We start from the raw sequence: 18,750 nt of genomic DNA on the forward strand, positions 1-18,750 counted from the left end.
GGGGGACCTGCACTGAGGCCCAGCAGTATGTAGTGGCTCTTAGGTTGAATGTAGAGTTCCGTGTCTGACTCAGATGAAGAGTCCTCTGTAGGAAACCAAGGGGGAGTGGTACCTCTTGCTGTCTCCGATCAGTGCTGAGGGTCCGGTGACTGGTGGCAGACCGGGGACAACCTCGCAGAGGACAGAAGAGCTAGCTTGCATCTAGAAGGTACTGGAGGGCCCAGTGCTGGGAAGGAGCTGAAAGCACCATGCTCTCTCCTGCTCTGTGGGACCAGGAGCAACAGCAAGTCTCTGGCCACTGCAAATGCCTTCAGGGTTGAAGGCACCGCAATTCTGCTGGTGACGCGATGACTTCCCAGCATCAGCAGCAGACAACGATCTTGGCAAAATCTACAGTGCCACCATGTGACCGGGGGTGAAGGAGTGACCCAACACAGGTAGCTCTCCATTGCCGTCCCCTTGCTTGCCTTTCTTCAGAACCAGCGAGTGCCCTCTGTCGATGTGCTGCTTTTTGTGCTTTTTCCTCGACACTGGAGATGGAGAGCAGTGCCAGGATGCATGCAGTGCTGGAGGAGTGCTTCACACCGAGGCCAAAGTGTGAAACCGGTCTAAGAGCGGCTTCAGTTAGGACAGCCTGAAGTCTGATTGCTCTGTCCTTCTTTGTGCAAGGCTTAAAGTCCTGACAAATTTGGTAGCTGTCTTTCACGTGAGATTCTCCCAGACACATCAAACAACTGGAGTCTGGGTCCCTCACAGGCATAGGTTTGCCACAGGAGGCACAAGATTTGAAGTCTGGGGATTGGGGCATGCCCAGCCCCAGGGGCAAAGACAGCCCCTTAATGATAAGGGGGTACTACCTACACTAATACTATTTATAATGTATACACTGTAATTAAACTATAGACTAAACGACCAGAGCACCTTGCTGAAGAAAGCACCTTGCCGAAGGAAGAGGAGACGTTCCAAAAACTGTCACGGGCGGTAAGAAGGAACTCCAAGGGTGTGGGACTGGCGGTGCCCCTTACACCAGTGCATAAGCACGCAGCTCCCGGGGGCACTAGAGCCAGCCCAACTGATAGAAAAATCTCTGGCAACAGTTTGGCACACACAAACCTAGCGTGGAATGGACATGAGCAAGCACTCGAAAAAAGAACAGGTAATATCCTTTGAAGAGCTCTTCAGGAAAGGAATAGCAGATAAATGCAGGAAATGCAACATAACTTTTAAAATAACAATTAGTTTTGGAGATTATAATTTTACTTTTATTCTAAAAGGATGACAACAGAACTCCTAAGAAGTTCCCATCTGAGCATCAGTGACACCAAAAAAGAGTAAAACACTTGGATTAGCGTGACCTAATCAGCATGGTTTCTATGAGGAAAATCAGGGTTTTCCAACTTTTTAGAGTGCTTTGAAAAAGTCAATAAAATATTACCTAAAAGTGAACCCATGTGACCAAATTCCTTAGATTTCCCAATAAGAAACTAGTTAAAAACACAGGGTGAGGAGACATGTCCTGGCATCACTTAAAAAATAATTAATCTACATTTCATCTTCCCATGAAAAGTGCTCATGGTATAAGAATTTCCCCACTTTGTTCTATGCCTTTTACTGATACACTTACTCACTTTGAATAATGCCTTACTCCATGAGTAGTTCCATTGACTTATGTAGAACTATTCATGAAGTAAGGTGCTATTCAACATGAGTAAGGGCATATCAATCTGGCTCTAAGATTTTTAATAAATGGCTGCCCTCAAAGTGGAGAGAAGGCAGTAGATAGTGAGATACCTGAGGGAGTGTTATTTGGGACCTTTGCTATTTAGGGGATTTATTATTGATATGGAAAAATTAGACAGCGTGTAGATGAAGTTTGCTAGTTACATAAAATTCCTTCACTAAGTAAAAAGTATTACGAATTTTGAGAAATTACAGAATATTTGTACAAGAAATAGAACAACACGGCCTTAATCCTGACTGGGATCTCTGGGCACTACCATAATAATGGGACTTGATTAATAAAAAATTAAAGAAGAGTTATGTTATAAATGCAAATCAACATGGATTTATGGAAAATAGATCCTGTCAAACTCAGTTGATGTATTTTTTGATGAGATTACCAGTTTAGTTAACAAGGGTCATAGTATTGATGTAATACGCTTAGACTTCTGTAAGACATTTGACTTGGTACCACATGACATTTTGATTACAAAACTATAAAGATATATAATTAACATGGCACACATTAAATGGATTAAAAACTGGCTAACTGATAGGTCTCAAAATGTCACTGTAAACAGGGAATTGTCATCACGTGGGTGTATTTGCAGTGGGCTCCTGTAGGGATTGCTTCTTGACCTTTGTCAAGGCAAACTTCCCACTCTGGCACTTGGAGTGCAGAAGGTGGGTCCCGCAAGAATTCTAAAAATTAATACTAGCCACTCCAGGCTTACATTAAACTCCCAAGGTTACAGCTTTTTTCTGACCTTGGATTGGTAGATGCTGCCACAACCCAAGTACAGAACCTCTTTGAGAGCCCAGGAAGGTGCACTTGGAATTCCTTCCTGTGGGGTGCCCTCAAGCACTTTCACCCCCACCCCCTCCAGGGAAGAGCTGAGAAAGAAAAAAAAGGAAATCGGCTTTTTCCTTGCCACCAGCTAATTAAACAACATGTGCACAAACCCCTTAAGACATAAAAATGCAATTCTGTTCTTAAAAAAGGTAAATTTTATTTAAAAAAACTAAAGAAGAAAATACATTTGGGAACTCAGGCTATTGCTAGATTTAAAAGAGGAACTACAAGGACTAACCACCAAGAATAGCTTCCTTGAAGTCCAGTTTAAAGGTTACAAGCAAAACAAAAGCACCTGGGATTAGCACAGAGGAATCCACAAGCCATAAAGAAATAAACCTAATCACGTCTTCCTCTGCCCCAGCCCCGCCCCCGCCCCCCTGAGGAGTGCAGCAGGGCCGGGCCTGCACTCACCGGCAGTGGGAGTGCAGTAACCTGGCCCCAGCCGTGCCACTGGTCTCCCCTGTGAAATAGTATAGTGTAATAGCACACAAAAAACCAGATTTCATGGGGGGAGACCAGTTTTCATGGTCCGTGATGCGTTTTTCATGGCCATTAATTTGGTAGGGCCCTAACTATGAATACTGTCAAAAGTTTTCGACTGCAAGCTATAGATTGTACAGCCTTTGAGGCAGGGACAATTTTTTGTTCTGTGTTTGTACAATGCTCAGCACAAAGGAATCCTGCTCCATGACTGTGGTTACTAGGTGCTACCACAACACAAACAAACAAAAAAACAACCAAGCAAACAAGTAGGATGTGGTGATAGTGTGTTTTCTATTTGTGTCTAAGTGCAAAGCTCAATTTTAGGCACTGTATCAATAACGATCCTGTCCCTTCACATAAAAACAAAGGGAAAAGATTAAATCAAAGAGCGGAACATTGAGAAGAAAAAAGAGAAAATACTACTTTTACACAGCGTGTAGTCAACAAACAGAATGGAAATGCTGCACTTGGATTGTTGAAAGGACTGGATTGTTTTGTTTTCCATTGGTAACATTTGCATTTAAGTAACATGAGAGAATGATATGGACAATGATGGAAAATCAAATACCGCAGGTCGGTAAGCCCCTCTCTCATGTACAGTTTTGAACAATTTGCTACTTGCATTATGCCAAAAATGGTAGTTCATGGGAAGGGGTGTGTGACATTCTATACCTTGGGTTGGGGGGGGGCAATCCTGTAACCCCCATATGCCTCATTTATATATAATTGTGATATTGCATATAAAGCAGGCCGTGTGAGGTATCAGGGGAAAGGTTATAATCTGCTGAAAGTCATTTTTCTATCTAAATATGTATATCATTAATGCATATTGTGACAAAGTTCCTCCTCTACTTTCGTGGGTATTGCGCTTATTGGCGGATTTGCTCACCTTGGAGCTTCACGGCAGCCCTCAGTTTGGCCATTTTTGTGAATCCACAGTCCAGGTCAACTCCTCCTGTGGCTGACCAGGAGTTGGGAGGAACCCAGGCCTGCCCTCTACTCCAGGTTCCAGCCCAGGGCCCTGTGGAATGCAGCTGTCTAGAATGCCTCCTGGAATGGCTGTGCGACAGCTACAACTCCCTGGGCTACTTCCCCATGGCCTCCTCCCAACATCTTCTTTATCCTCACCATAGGACCTTCCTTCTGGTGTCTGATAATGCTTGTACACCTCAGTCCTCCAACAGTATGTGTTCTCACTCTCAACTCCTAGCGCTTCTTGCTCCCAGCTCCTTACACATGCACCACAATCTGAAGTGAGCTCCTTTTTAAACCCAGGTGCCCTGATTAGCCTGCCTTAATTGATTCTAGCAGCTTCTTGATTGGCTGCAGGTGTTCTAATCAGCCTGTCTGTCTTAATTGTCTCCAGAAGGTTCCTGATTGTTCTGGAACCTTCCCTGTTACCTTACCCAGGGAAAAGGGACCTACTTAGCCTGGGGCTAATATATCTGCCTTCTATTACTCTCCCATAGCCATCTGGCCCGACCCTGTCACAATATGAAGTTATGAGAATGTGTTTTATGATTGTCACTAAAATATGCTGTGGGTTTGGGAAGCGCCCAGAAACTAGCTCTCCAGAGACAATGCCAAGGAAAGTAGTCAACACCTGGGCGAGTATCAAACAAACGTTAACAGCCATAGTCCAGCAAGGGAGCTACAACTCAGTGAACCACCTGCATAAGACCACATCGGGGGGATTGCTCAACCTTGCCTGGGGACTCAGCAATGCCCACCTGACATGCCTGGACTTGTGTTCTCCAAGCGTATGAGACTGAGCGTATAAAACCAAACACAGGGGGCCCATGTTAGCCTCTCTCTTTCCCCCACCTACACTGAAACTAGCAACAAGGACACTCAGAGAATACTGAAGCCTCCAACAGAGGTGACTGGCCAGGTTTCAAGGGTAAAGCCTGTGTACTATGAACTGCAATATCCAGTGGAGAGAGAAAACCTGCTTAATCTAGATGTTGCCCAGTCTAATAGGGTTGAGAGTTTAGACTGTGTGCTTATATTTTATTTTATTTTGGTAACTAACTTTGATGTTTTGTCCATCACTAAAAGTTTATCTTAAAATCTTAAGATCTATCTTAAAATCTTAAAATCTATTTTAAAATCTACCTGGAGAGTTAAGGAGGCACAGTGATCCCACGGTCCCAGGCTGCATGCCAGGCATCCCGTTACATACTCTTCTTGAGATATTTCTAAAATAGTACTTGTAGTCTAACCCCTGTAAATATCCTTATACATGATCCCACAATTTAGCATATGGCTTAATTTATTACACGGATATCTCTACCAGGTATACAGTATGTATGTGTGTGAAGGATATGTATTAATGCTACTTTTTATATAAATAATACTTTTCAAAAATTAAATGAGTCACCATAAAGTCTTTAAATCATTTTGAAACAGCTATCTAAACTTAAGGAACAGTACAAGGATAATTTAAAAAGTAAGCAAAGTCTGGATTTCAAATATCATAGCTGTTTTCCCTATCATTTATAATCACTTAAAATCTATCTTTTGTAGTCATAGAATCATAGAAGATTTGGGTTGGAAGAGACTTCAGGAGGTCATCTAGTCCAACCCGCTGCTCAAAGCAGGACCAACCCCAACTAAATCATCCCAGCCAGGGCTTTGTCAATAAACTTCTTTTACTGTTTATCTTTGCGACATTGCACTCCATATGGTTTTATGAAAATATGCTAATGAGTGTGAATATAATGTAACTGGAATATGCTTCATGCAAAAGGTCTCTTGTAAAGTATCATTACAAAGCTTATAATCTACTGAGTGTGGTCATCCTATTTCAGGGGTGGGCAAACTATGGGCCGGGGGCTGCATCTGGCCCTTCACACGTTTTAATCTGGCCCTCAAACTCCTGCCAGGGAGTGGGGTCCAGGGCTTGCCCCATTCCACATGTGCTGTGGCTCCACATGGCTTCCAGAAGAAGAAGCAGCATGTCCCTCCTCCAGCTCCTACACATAGGGGCAGACAGGGAGATCTGTGCACTGCCCCCATTGGCCACACTTCAAACCCCTCCTGCCCTCTGAACCCCTCGGTCCCACCCTCCTGCACCCCAGAGCCCACACCCCCCGCTGGAGCCCTTACCCCCCCGACCCGCACCCCAACCCCCAATTTCATGGCCCGCCAAATAATTTCCATTCCCAGATGTGGCCCTCAGGCCAAAAAGTTTGCCCGCCCCCGTTCTATTTGTAAAATTGTATCATTCTTATAACTGAAACTAGAAATATGAAATATAACTCTGAGGTCCTATTGTAATTATGCAAAGTGTGGGCCATTAATGGTGGTTTAGAATCTTGATGGCTCCCATCAATTAGGACAATTGGTTGTAAATGGCTCTGTTTACTTGCAAGCCGTCCTGTAAGTCAAGCCAGGAAGAATGAAGGCTTGGGGTCTCACAGGACATGTGACCATGTCACAGGGTACTGGAATCCATCTTAAACCTGGTGCTTTTCCATTTAGAAGGAAGGCTGGGAGGGGTGCCAACGCTATATCACGGGATGGAACAGAACAAAGGAGGCCGCAGTCATGAGAAATCCCCTAGCTACCACCTGAGCTGAAACAAGGACTATACCGGGGGAAAGGATTGGGCCCAGACTAGAAAGGAGTCTAGTCTGTGAAAGAAGCTTATTGGAACATCTCTGAGGATAAGATTTACCTGTATTCAGTTTCTTAACTGTATTAGGCTTAGACTTGAGTGTTTTTATTTTTATTTTATTTTTCTTGGTAACTTACTTTGTTCTGTCTGTTATTATTTGGAACCACTCAAATCCACCCTGATATCTGCTGGGAGAGCAATACAGTGGTGCACAGACAATCCAGGAAGTATTTGGAAAGTGTAGGGGACAATTTCCTGGTGCAAGTGCTGGAGGAACCAACTAGGGGCAGAGCTCTTCTTGACCTGCTACTCACAAACCGGGAAGAATTAGTAGGGGAAGCAAAAGTGGATGGGAACCTGGGAGGCAGTGACCATGAGATGGTCGAGTTCAGGATCCTCACACAAGGAAGAAACGAGAGCAGCAGAATACGGACCCTGGACTTCAGAAAAGCAGAATTGACAACCTCAGGGAACTGATGAGCAGGATCCCCTGGGAGAATAACATGAGGGGGAAAGGAGTCCAGGAGACCTGGCTGTATTTTAAAGAATCCTTATTGAGGTTACAGGGACAAACCATCCCGAGGTGTAGAAAGAATAGTAAATGTGGCAGGCAACCAGCTTGGCTTAACAGTGAAATCCTTGCTGATCTTAAACACAAAAAAGAAGCTTACAAGAAGTGGAAGATTGGACAAATGACCAGGGAAGAATATAAAAATATTGCTCAGGCATGCAGGAGTGAAATCAGGAAGGCCAAATCACACCTGGAGTTGCAGCTAGCAAGAGTTGTTAAGAGTAACAAGAAGGGTTTCTTCAGGTATGTTAGCAACAAGAAGAAAGTCAAGGAAAGTGTGGGCCCCTTACTGAATGAGGGAGGCAACTTAGTGACAGAGGACGTGGAAAAAGCTAATGTACTCAATGCTTTTTTTCCTTCTGTCTTCACAAACGAGGTCAGCTCCCAGACTACTGCACTGGGCAGCACAGCATGGGGAGGAGGTGACCAGCCCTCTGTGGAGAAAGAAGTGGTTCAGGACTATTTAGAAAAGCTGGACGAGCACAAGTCCATGGGGCTGGATGCGCTGCATCCGAGAGTGCTAAAGGAGTTGGCAGATGTGATTGCAGAGCCATTGTCCATTATATTTGAAAACTCGTGGCGATCGGGGGAGGTCCCGGACAACTGGAAAAAGGCTAATGTAGTGCCCATCTTTTAAAAAGGGAAGAAGGAGGATCCTGGGAACTACAGGCCAGTCAGCCTCACTTCAGTCCCTGGAAAAATCATGCAGCAGATCCTCAAGGAATCAATTCTGAAGCACTTAGAGAAAAGGAAAGTGATCAGGAACAGTCAGCATGGATTCAACAAGGGCAAGTCATGCCTGACTAATCTAATTGCCTTCTATGATGAGATAACTGGCTCTGTGGATGAGGGGAAAGCAGTGGACGTGTTGTTCCTTGACTTTAGCAAAGCTTTTGACACGGTCTCCCACAGTATTCTTGTCAGCAATTTAAAGAAGTATGTGCTGGATGAATGGACTATAAGGTAGATGGAAAGCTGGCTAGATTGTCGGGCTCAATGGGTAGTGATCAATGGCTCCATGTCTAGTTGGCAGCCGGTATCAAGTGGAGTGCCCCAAGGGTCGGTCCTCGGGCCGGTTTTGTTCAATATCTTCATTAATGATCTGGAGGATGGTGTGGATTGCACCCTCAGCAAGTTTGCAGGTGACACTAAACTGGGAGGAGAGGTAGATACACTGGAGGGTAGGGATAGGATACAGAGGGACCTAAACAAATTAGAGCATTGGGCCAAAAGAAATCTGGTGAGGTTCAACAAGAACAAGTGCAGAGTCCTGCACTTAGGACGGAAGAATCCCATGCACTGCTACAGACTAGGGACCGAATGGCTAGGCAGCAGTTCTGCAGAAAAGGACCTAGGGGTTACAGTGGATGAGAAGCTGTATATGAGTCAACAGTGTGCCCTTGTTACCAAGAAGGCCAATGGCATTTTGGGATGTATAAGTAGGGGCATTGCCAGCAGATCTAGGGATGTGATTGTTCCCCTCTATTCGACATTGGTGTGTCTAGTTTTAGGCCCCACACTACAAGAAGGATGTGGAAAAATTGGAAAACGTCCAGCAGAGGGCAACAAAAATGATTAGGGGACTGGAACACACGACTTATGAGGAGAGGCTAAGGGAACTGGGATTCTTTAGTCTGCGGAAGAGAAAAATGAGGGGGGATTTGATAGTTGCTTTCAACTACCTGAAAGGGGGTTCCAAAGAGGATGGATCTAGACTGTTCTCAGTTGTAGCAGATGACAGAACGAGGAGTAATGGTCTCAAGTTGCAGTGAGGGGGAGGTTTAGGTTGGATATGAGGAAAAACTTTTTCACTAGGAGGGTGGTGAAGCACTGGAATGCGTTACCTAGGGAGGTGGTGGAATCTCCTTCCTTAGAAGTTTTTAAGGTCAGGCTTGACAAAGCCCTGGCTGGATGATTTAGTTGGGGATTGGTCCTGCTTCGAGCAGGGGGTTGGACTAGATGACCTCCTGAGGTCCCTTCCAACCCTGATATTCTATGATTCTATGAAATCCTACTTTTTATACTTAATAAAATCACTTCTGCTTATTAATTAACCCAGAGTAAGTAATTAATACCTTTAGGAGCAAACAGCTGTGCGTATCTCTCTATCAGTGTTATAGAGGGTGGACCATTTATGAGTTTACCGTGTATAAGCTTTATACAGAGTAAAACAGATTTATTTGGGGTTTTGATCCCATTGGGAGCTGGGTGTCTGGGTGCTAGAGACAGGAGCACTTGCTAAGCCGTTTTCAGTTAAGTCTGCAGCTTTGAGGGCGCGTGTTAGACTCTGGGTCTGTGTTGCAGCAGATTAGTGTATTTGGTTCAACAAGGCAGGGTTCTGAAGGCCCAAACTGGCAGAGAAAATGGGCTCAGCCCACAAAACAGAACAATCACCTAACTCAGTGACTCGTTACCTTTTTAATGCCCTCATGTTACAACAGGAAGAAATATCGGTATCCCCCTTCCCAGCTAGCCTATGAGGAATTACTGGAGTACTGCTTCCAGTTTTGATGTCCACACTTTAAAAAGGATGATTACAAATTGGAAAGGGTCCAGAAAAGAGCTACAGGAACAATCTGAGGTCTGGCAAACCTGTCTTATAGCAAGTTACGAATGATGAACAAACCTCAATATTGATGCAAAATTATTATAAACTTCCTTTTTATATTAAGTTGTTATGTACTTGTTTGCACTTTAATTGAATATTACAATATAGCCACAAGTATGTTATAGCCACAAGTATGTTATAGCCAGGAAGCTTGAAATTATAATAATACCTCTATATGTTTGAAGTTGGTTATGTTATAAATGTTCACAGTGGTTAGAAAAATTCCAGGAGGTTTTCACTTCTGTCCCCAACAACAAGCAAATGTCAGGAAGATAACCTCTCCTTATCCATAAACCACATTTAAAAAGAATGTTATATGAATTCAGAACAGCTGCAGTTTAAATTTCACCTCGCCTTATCATTCATACTATTTTCCTTTCTGATAGGTTTAAAAGATATATTGGATGCTGAAATTTATGCTTTGTACATAATATCTGATAGAAGTTTAATTGATATAACAAACATTGTAACTCTAATGTCAAATCAACCTAATATCCTTCTTTGACAGGGCAACAATCCTAGTAGATAGAAGGGAAGCAGTAGATGTGAGAAGAGAAGACTGAGGAGGGACATGACAGTCTTCAGGTACGTAAAATGTTGTCATAGAGGAGGGTGATAAATTGTTCTCCTTAACACTCAGGACAGGACAAAAAGTAGGGCGGTGGGTAAATTGCAGCAAGGGAGATTTAGGTTAGACATTAGGAAAAACTTCCTGTCCAGGTAGTTAAACAATGCAACAGATTACCCAGGGCGGTTGTGGAATCTTCATCACTAGAGGTTTATAAAAACAGGTTAAACACCTATCAGAGAGGGTCTAGATAATACTTACTCCTGCCTCAGTGCAGGGGACTGAGCTAGATGATCTATCAATGTCCCTTCCAGACCTACATTTCTATGATTCTAAGGAGCTGGGGTCAAGAGTAGGGTTGCCAACCCTCCAGGATTTTCCTGGAGTCTCTAGGAATTAAAGATTCATTTTTAATTAAAGATTATGTCATATGATGAAACCTCCAAGAGTACGTCCTACCAAAACTGGCAACCCGAGTCAAGAGACCATCCCCTAAGAGTGTCTTATTTAGACCAGAACAGCTCCATTTGTACAAGATTCAAGTTTGATAATCCTTATCCTCAAGAAGACAAACCATGTAAAACATATATGTTTTAGGAATAGCCCCAGTTGTGAAAAGGAATGTAGGGTGTGTTGTCAGAGTAATAAATCTGGGTAAACCCACACAAAGAATTTGAGAAATATCCTTGTTGAAATGAAATTTATAATTACTCTAAAACTTCATTCAAAAAAACAATGAGGAAAAATATGTGTAGCTGGAAATGTTTGAACCTTTTCTTTATTTCTTAAATACTGAGTCATAGAATACCAGGGTTGGAAGGGACCTCAGGAGATCATCTAGTCCAACCCCCTGCTCAAAGCAGGACCAATCCCCAATTTTTGCCCCAGATCCTAAATGCCCCCCTCAAGGATTGAACTCATAACCCTGGGTTTAGCAGGGCAATGCTCAAACCACTGAGCTAACACCTTTGTAAATGCATACTTGCAAATATGTCAACTAGTATAAAGCTCCTACTATCATTATTATGTTTGCAGTGTTGTAGCCATGTGATCCCAGGATATTAGAGAGACAAGGTGGGTGAGGTAATACCTGTTATTGGACCCACTTCTGTTGGTGAAAGAGTTAAGCTTTCGAGCTACAGAGCTCTTCTTCAGGTCTGGGAAAGGTACTCAAGAGTGTCACAATATGTGTAGCTAAATACAAGATGGAACAGATTGTTTAGTTCTGTTAGTTTAGGATTTATCTACACTGGAACTTCATCGGCAAAACTTTTGTCATTTAGGGGTGTTAAAAAAAACAAACACACATCCCCAAACAACAAAAGTTTTACTGATGAAAAGCATTGGTGTGAACAGCACTTGGTTGGCAGGAGCACTCTCCTGCCGACAAAGCTGCTGCCACTCGCTGGAGGTGGCATATTTTTGTCAGCACAAGAGCTCTCTCCCGCTGACAAAGAGCAGTTACACTGCATGCCTTTTAGTGGCACAACTGTAGCGACACAGCCATGTCGCTAAAAGCTGCACAGTGCAGACAAAGCCTTAGTTTAAGAGATATTCTAAGGGGCCATTCAAGGGGAAGTGGCTCATTAACACTCCTGCAGTGCTACCCACAATACCCCACACAACACACCTTTCAAGATCAATGGGTCCTATACATGCCTGTCACAACATGTGGTGTACCTCACTCAGTGCACTAAATGCCCCAACAACAACTATGTGGGTGAAACGAGACAATCACGACACTATCGAATGAACTCACACAGAAAAATGGTAAAACAAGAAAGCCATATTACCCATGGGTGAGCACTTTTCCCAGAGTGATCACTCCATATCTGACCTATCAGTCCTCACCCTCAAAGGGAACCTGCACAACACTTTCAAAAGATGAGTCTCGGAATTTATATTCTTAACTTCGCTAGACACTAAAAATAATGGCCTTAATAAAGAGACTGGATTTATGGCTCATTACAACAATCTGTAACCCACTAAGAACATATCTACACTACAAGCTTAAGTCGACCTATGTTAGGTTGACTTATAGCCACGGCAGTAATTACTGCGTGGACTGATGTCCAGACTACCCTCCTTCTGTCGGTGATGCACGTCCTCACAAGGAGCACTTCCACCGACTGAAGAGGGCTCTCAGCTCTGCACAGCTCCCCTCCAGGAGCCCAACTGCCCCCTGGGCTTCTCAACTTCCCACACCCAGCCAGGAGTGGTGGGAAAGCCACCCGGGGCTTCTCACTTTGGGCAGGGAGATCTGCGCTTGGAGTCCAGTCGACTGCTGTGCTCCCGGTGGGGTGTGGGGAGCCAGGATCCTGCGGGGGCAGCAGGGCTCCCCACTGGGAGCGGAGAGCCAGAGGGCAGCCCAAGCCAGGAGACCCCACAGCAGCCCAGCTCGCGAACTGGGAGCCAGTTTTCTTGTCAATTTCACAGCTCCAGCCAACAGCCAATGTAAGGAACGTGGTGTCTACACAGACACTGCTTTGCCCTAATTACACCGACATAAGCCCTACGCCATCGTAAGTGCCTAAATGGAAGCTGAGCTCATTTGAAAATCTGGCCACTTGTAGCCACCACACTATCTCCACGTCCTGGGAGTGTTAAACTACCTAAGAACACTTGCTACCACTCACCACAAAGGTAAACAAACATTCCTTGGGTTGGGGCTTGTTTTATGATAGGACAGCATCAGAGCTTCCTATATTAAGATTGGCATAAAGGGTATTGGGCGTCATTTATTGTAGTGGTGAATTACTACAGATTTCCCATATCTCTGCAGCATGAGAGACATGGAGAGGAGTATGTTTTCAAATTGTTGTGTAGGATATACAAAGTAGATGGGAATCCTACAGCTAAACCCTTCAGATAACACATCAAAACTGCATTCCCTGGAGAACAATGACATTCAATGGTGTCGTTTTCAGTATTATTAAAATAAAATTGGAATTAAATTAATGATTAGACCTAGGCATTACGTCAAACCAAGGCATTGAGAATTTCACCACTGTTTTAATACACAACACTGTGACCGAGAATTTTCTGACTGGCATTTAAAATATCTGCAATAACTCCACATGCAGAGTTTATAAATAATGTAGGATGAAATTTATCCCAATCCAGAGAGCACCACTTACGTCCCACTTAAGCCTTATTTTGGGGGGTTAAATGAGCTTTCAGTAGTGCATAGTCCTTGAGCTGTTCCACTCTAAATAAATGAGCCCTTCCCATACACACACATCCCATTCTAAATTAATGCTCTTACCTTATCTTTATTTTCAGAGCCAGAAGCCTCAAGTTTGGTCCGAATCACAAACGGCGTTGATAATCTCAGAAGGACTCGTTCAAATGTGGCACTGACCTTCGGGGAAACTATCTCAAAGCAGTCCTGGAATTTCAATGTTTTGTGAGTGTCACATTTGAGCTGCTTCCTAAGGCCTTCCCCAAGCTGGAGCACCAGCATGTTTGGATCAAACATCAGATGGAAGGGGAAAGCTCTGCAGAAGGTGCTGATGCTTATCCTCAGGTCTGAGGGAGACTGCGATGATCCGAGTGGAAGTGCTTTTGTGATATTTGCATTTTCAAGTTCTTTGATAATAAAAGTAAGACAGCTGCAATTACCTGGGTTTGACCCCTCTGCGTACAGTTTATCATTCGTGACTTGTTCCACATCCACTTCCAAATGGTAGATCTTCTTTGCTGCTGCCTTTATCATTCCCATCATTGCAAATCCAACAATATGATGAGGGTGAAAGTAGTGGAGCATGAGGTTGCCTTCGGGGAGCTCTTTGCATCTGAAAGAAGGGGATTCCAGAGTGGCCAGTCTTCCAAATGAAGTTCTAATGTGCTCCAGCAGAGCATCAAAGCCATTGAAGAAGTCCTGCAATGTGCCACCTACAGCGCGAAGAACTCTTTCATTCTCATCAAAGCAGATATTGAAGAATTCCTCCCCAAATTTTTCTTGCATCTCCTCAAACTTCAGACCTACAGGGCAATGGTAAATATATGTCAACAGTGTGGTGGGGTGGTTGTTGTGCAACATTTTTCCTTTTTAATCTGCGTTTGTTTTGGGCTTCCCCCCAGCCACCAGATTATGATTTCTCCCTTATTCTAAAAGTTTCTTCATGAAGGATACCTGCTAGTGGGACTCCCATTTCCCTAGGGCAAAAGCTACCAGATTTCATTTGGTCTCTGTGGGTGACCCGAAGATGTCTGCATCACATTCTGGGCTGCTTTTTTTTTTCCCTGACCATCTTCCTTCCTCACTCCCCAGTCCCATGTCCCGCTATCAGCCACAGTTTGTGATTCATGCACTTTTACCTTTTCTCATTCCGGTTAGAGCCCAAAGGACTACACTTTCCTCATGCTTTATATCTCACACACTACCATGTTATCTGACCACCCTTTGCAATGAGGATGACTAGACAGAACTTCCTTCAGAATCTTTTAGTACCACCTTTGAATTGGACAGTGGGATCACTACAGAGTAACACAATAGTTCTCCTTCCCCCTCATTGTCTTTGCCACAGTCCCAGTCCCCACTGAGTCAAAGACTGGGACTGGAAATCAAACCTAGGACTTCCACAGAACAATGCAAAACCCACAACTAGCCACTCAGATATACCTCTTCTGGCTGCATTTACTCTGCAACCATGAAGTAAGACAGTCTCAGAGACTGAAATACTTTTCCTACACTGACCACTAGGGATTGCTAAAGAATAAGATGAAATAACCCCTTTCGCTGAATTGCTTGAAATTGAGAACATAGCTCGTGCAATGCTTCCAGGCTTAGCCACCTGGAAAAGTGTTTTTGCGGCAAAGGGTGAAGGGGCTAATGAGTCATCCACCGCTAATGTACTAGATCTTTCCATGTTCCCATCACAGAAACTCAAAAGGCTTTCATTTCTGAAAAGTGATGATACCAAACATTGCATGCAGGCAGTAAAATATCGCAGCAATAAAAAGATCCCAGACTAACAATGTACATCAAATGCTGCTTTGGTTTGCTAGTAACTATCTTAAAGGCAACTTTAGAAAATTCCATTTTAAGGTGACGACTAAACATTTTCATATCTCTACTATTTTCTAGGAATGCTCTTTTAAGCATTATTTGCATTTAATCAGTATATCAAACGCTGGAGTTACAATGTGCATAGCATATGTGTGTCCAGTTGCTAGATCTGGTAGGATAATTTTCATGTCAATTATTAGAATATATACCCAGTGTAAGAGTGTGCAGAGAAAATAAATTCAACAAACAAAAAAATTTCCTCCAGTGCATCATTTTTATTAAATGTAACACATACTAGTTAAATCCATGACAGCTGGTTCTAATTATTCCAATAGAAACGAAGGACATAGTCATTTATTTCCTAAGGGTACAAATCAGATCTTCATTATAATACATATTCAACATGTCTTATGCTATCTTCAGTAAAATACCAGTGGATCTCTGAAGACCATTACATCATTTGTTTGGATAGCTCATAGGCTTCTGAACTTGGAAGAACCATGTAATTAAAATAGTTTCATGCCCAGAGACATGAGAATAGCAGAAGTTATTAATCTATTGTTTGCAGAACAAAACTTTGATAATAATCTCAAAGAAGTATTTGAGTAAGCACATGGCTATAATTATAACAACTAGAGCCCTGGAAATTACTGATTTTTCAGTTTGCTGGAAATTCTGAAAATTAAACAAAAAAATCATTTTAGATTCACCCAAAATTGAAGTTTTTCAAAATTTTCAGCAAATCAAAAAGTTCAAAAAAAAAAAAGTATTGTGGGTCAAACAAAATGTTATGTTTGACTCAGAGTGAAACTGTTTCTATTTCAGACTTTTAAAAAAAATAACTGAAGGGAATATAGAAACCAAAATTCTTTTAAAAAGATAAAAAATGAAATGTTTCATTTTAAAAATGTTAAAAGGAAACATTTCAACTTTTTCAGCTTTTTTTTGTCCTACAAAAACAATTTGGCAGAAACCAATACACATTTATGAAACATTTTGGTGTTGCCAAAGAAAGTTTCAGACAAAAAATTTTGCCCAGTTCTACTGATGTTTGGTATTTACACAGCACCCTTCATCCAAACTGATTTACAAACTATATGTAGTGATCTTTTTGCCCACATCTGGGATGTGACATGAGTTTAAAAGTTCTTAATATGGCACAACAGCTCAAGACAGAACATAAAGAAAAATAAGTTATGCAGGAAAAGTAACAGGATACATTTAGGTAGGTAGCAGAATATAATTATTCATATTGGCATTTGGCCAGAATACCCGGGTTGAAAGCCCTACTCTTCCAAAAAATATCATGGGACCTTTTATAACCACAGGTGGTCAGAACTGTGGTTTTATGGATAATCCAAAAGACAGTACCTCAGTAGTACAATGCCTCCTAGTAGAGGAAAGGGTGTCAGTTACTGAATCACCACCATTACTTTTGCAGAGCACAGGACTCTAACATCTTCCAGCCAAGTACCAACCCTAACCAATGCGGGTTATTTTATGAAATTAGGTTCAGTGATATGGCCACAGGATATGCCATTACCTTTTTAAACATTTTAGGCGTTAATCAGTGGAGTTACACCTGCTCCACTGGAGTAACATAGCAGTGAATCAGACATAGAAAAACAGAAGTGGCCAAACTGAATCAGATCAGTGGTTTTTCTAATCCAGAATTTTGTCTGACAATGCCCATGACCAGATGCTTTACAGAAGGGTGAAAGAGTAGCAGCCGTCTTAGTCTGTATCCGCAAAAAGAAAAGGAGGACTTGTGGCACCTTAGAGACTAACAAATTTATTTGAGCATAAGCTTTTGTGAGCTACAGCTCACTTCAGCTGTAGCTCATGAAAGCTTATGCTCAAATAAATTTGTTAGTCTCTAAGGTGCCACAAGTCCTCCTTTTCGTTTTTTAGAAGGGTGAAAGAAACCCTGAAGTAGGCAGGTATGGAATATCCCAGCCATAGAGAAAGTTTCATCCTAATCCCCATGAATTAGAAACTGATTTATGCCCTGAAGCATGAGGGTTTATATCTTGTTCAATTTTTTTATTACTATTTTTTTTTACAATTTACTATTGTAATGCAGAGAAACAAGGTGGGTGAGGTAATATCTTTTATTGGACCAACTTCTATTGGTGAAAGACAAGAGCTCTGTGTAGCTCAGAAGCTTCTTTAGGTAACACAAATTGTATTGTAATTCTGGATGTTCTCATTATCAAAAAACAATTATCATCCCATTTTCAGTCATACTAAGCTCTTAGCCTTTGTGATATCTGGTGGCATGGAGTTCCACAGGCTATTTGTGCCTTGTATGATTAAGTATTTTCTTTTAGTACTTTTAACTCTACCACTTTTCTATTTCGCTGAACATCCCCTTGCTCTTGTAATCCACCTACCATCTCTATAAAGTTCATTTTTTTGTTTCTCTTTACCTCATCCCCTCTTATTCATTTCCTGTATAAAGAGTCTTAGTTATTTTCACTCTCTCTCAAATGGAATTTTTCCCCAGCCTGTTAAATCTGTTTAGGTATAAAAAAGGAAACACTAGCACCATTGTTAGAAGCACAGAAATTGCCATACCAGATCAAATCAATGGTCCATCTGCCAAGGCATTCTGTCTCAACAGTGGCTAGTACCAGATGCTTGAGAGAAACTGTATAATCTAATGGCCAATTATGCAATAACAAGCTCTGGGGGAAGCTTCTCCCTAGCTGCAACAATTAGTGGTTGGCTGCTATCCCGCAATAAGAGGATAGTAGTAGGTCTGTGGATATTTTATTATTAATATAAAAGACTGATTTAATAAATATTCCTCCTAAACATTTTTTTCAGCATCTGAGTTGCAATATTTTGAGAATCCTACAAGTTAATTGTATGTTATATCAACAAGTATCTACATTATTCGTTGCCATTCAATTAAACTAAGTATCTCCCATTCTTTTTCTTCTATTTTGAGAATCTTTTCTCTCTCTTCTCATAGTCTGTGATTGTTCATTTTTACCATCTTTCGCTGATCCTTTTACATTTCTACTACAATATTTTTGCAGGGGAATGTCCAAAATTGAATACAGTGTTTGAGGTATGAGCATACCATCCATTTATATAAAGTCATTTATCAGATCTTCAGTGTTATTCTCTGTCCCTTTCTTAACATAATCTAACATAAAAGAAATCCCAGCATACAAGCTCTTCAGAATCAATGAGAAGGTGAAAGATGTGATCAAAACAACAAAATACCCTTGGATTCAGCTACAGATCATATCGAAGCAACTATAATCCATCCAATTATTCCTGTAGAGTGAACCAAGGAGACAACAG

The 18,750-nt window shown here is 42.1% G+C and overlaps 1 protein-coding gene across 1 annotated transcript in view; it reads right to left on the reverse strand.

The window, feature by feature from the left end:
• Positions 1 to 18,750, reverse strand: part of GUCY1A2 (guanylate cyclase 1 soluble subunit alpha 2) — a 296,894-nt gene that overhangs the window by 243,250 nt on the left and 34,894 nt on the right. The window contains exon 4 of the mRNA XM_074957390.1: positions 13,690 to 14,408. Coding sequence (XP_074813491.1) covers positions 13,690 to 14,408 — 719 coding nt within the window. The remainder of the gene's footprint in view (positions 1 to 13,689; positions 14,409 to 18,750) is intronic.

Source organism: Natator depressus, chromosome 1, assembly GCF_965152275.1.
Source record: "Natator depressus isolate rNatDep1 chromosome 1, rNatDep2.hap1, whole genome shotgun sequence".
Taxonomy (NCBI): Eukaryota; Metazoa; Chordata; order Testudines; family Cheloniidae; genus Natator; species Natator depressus.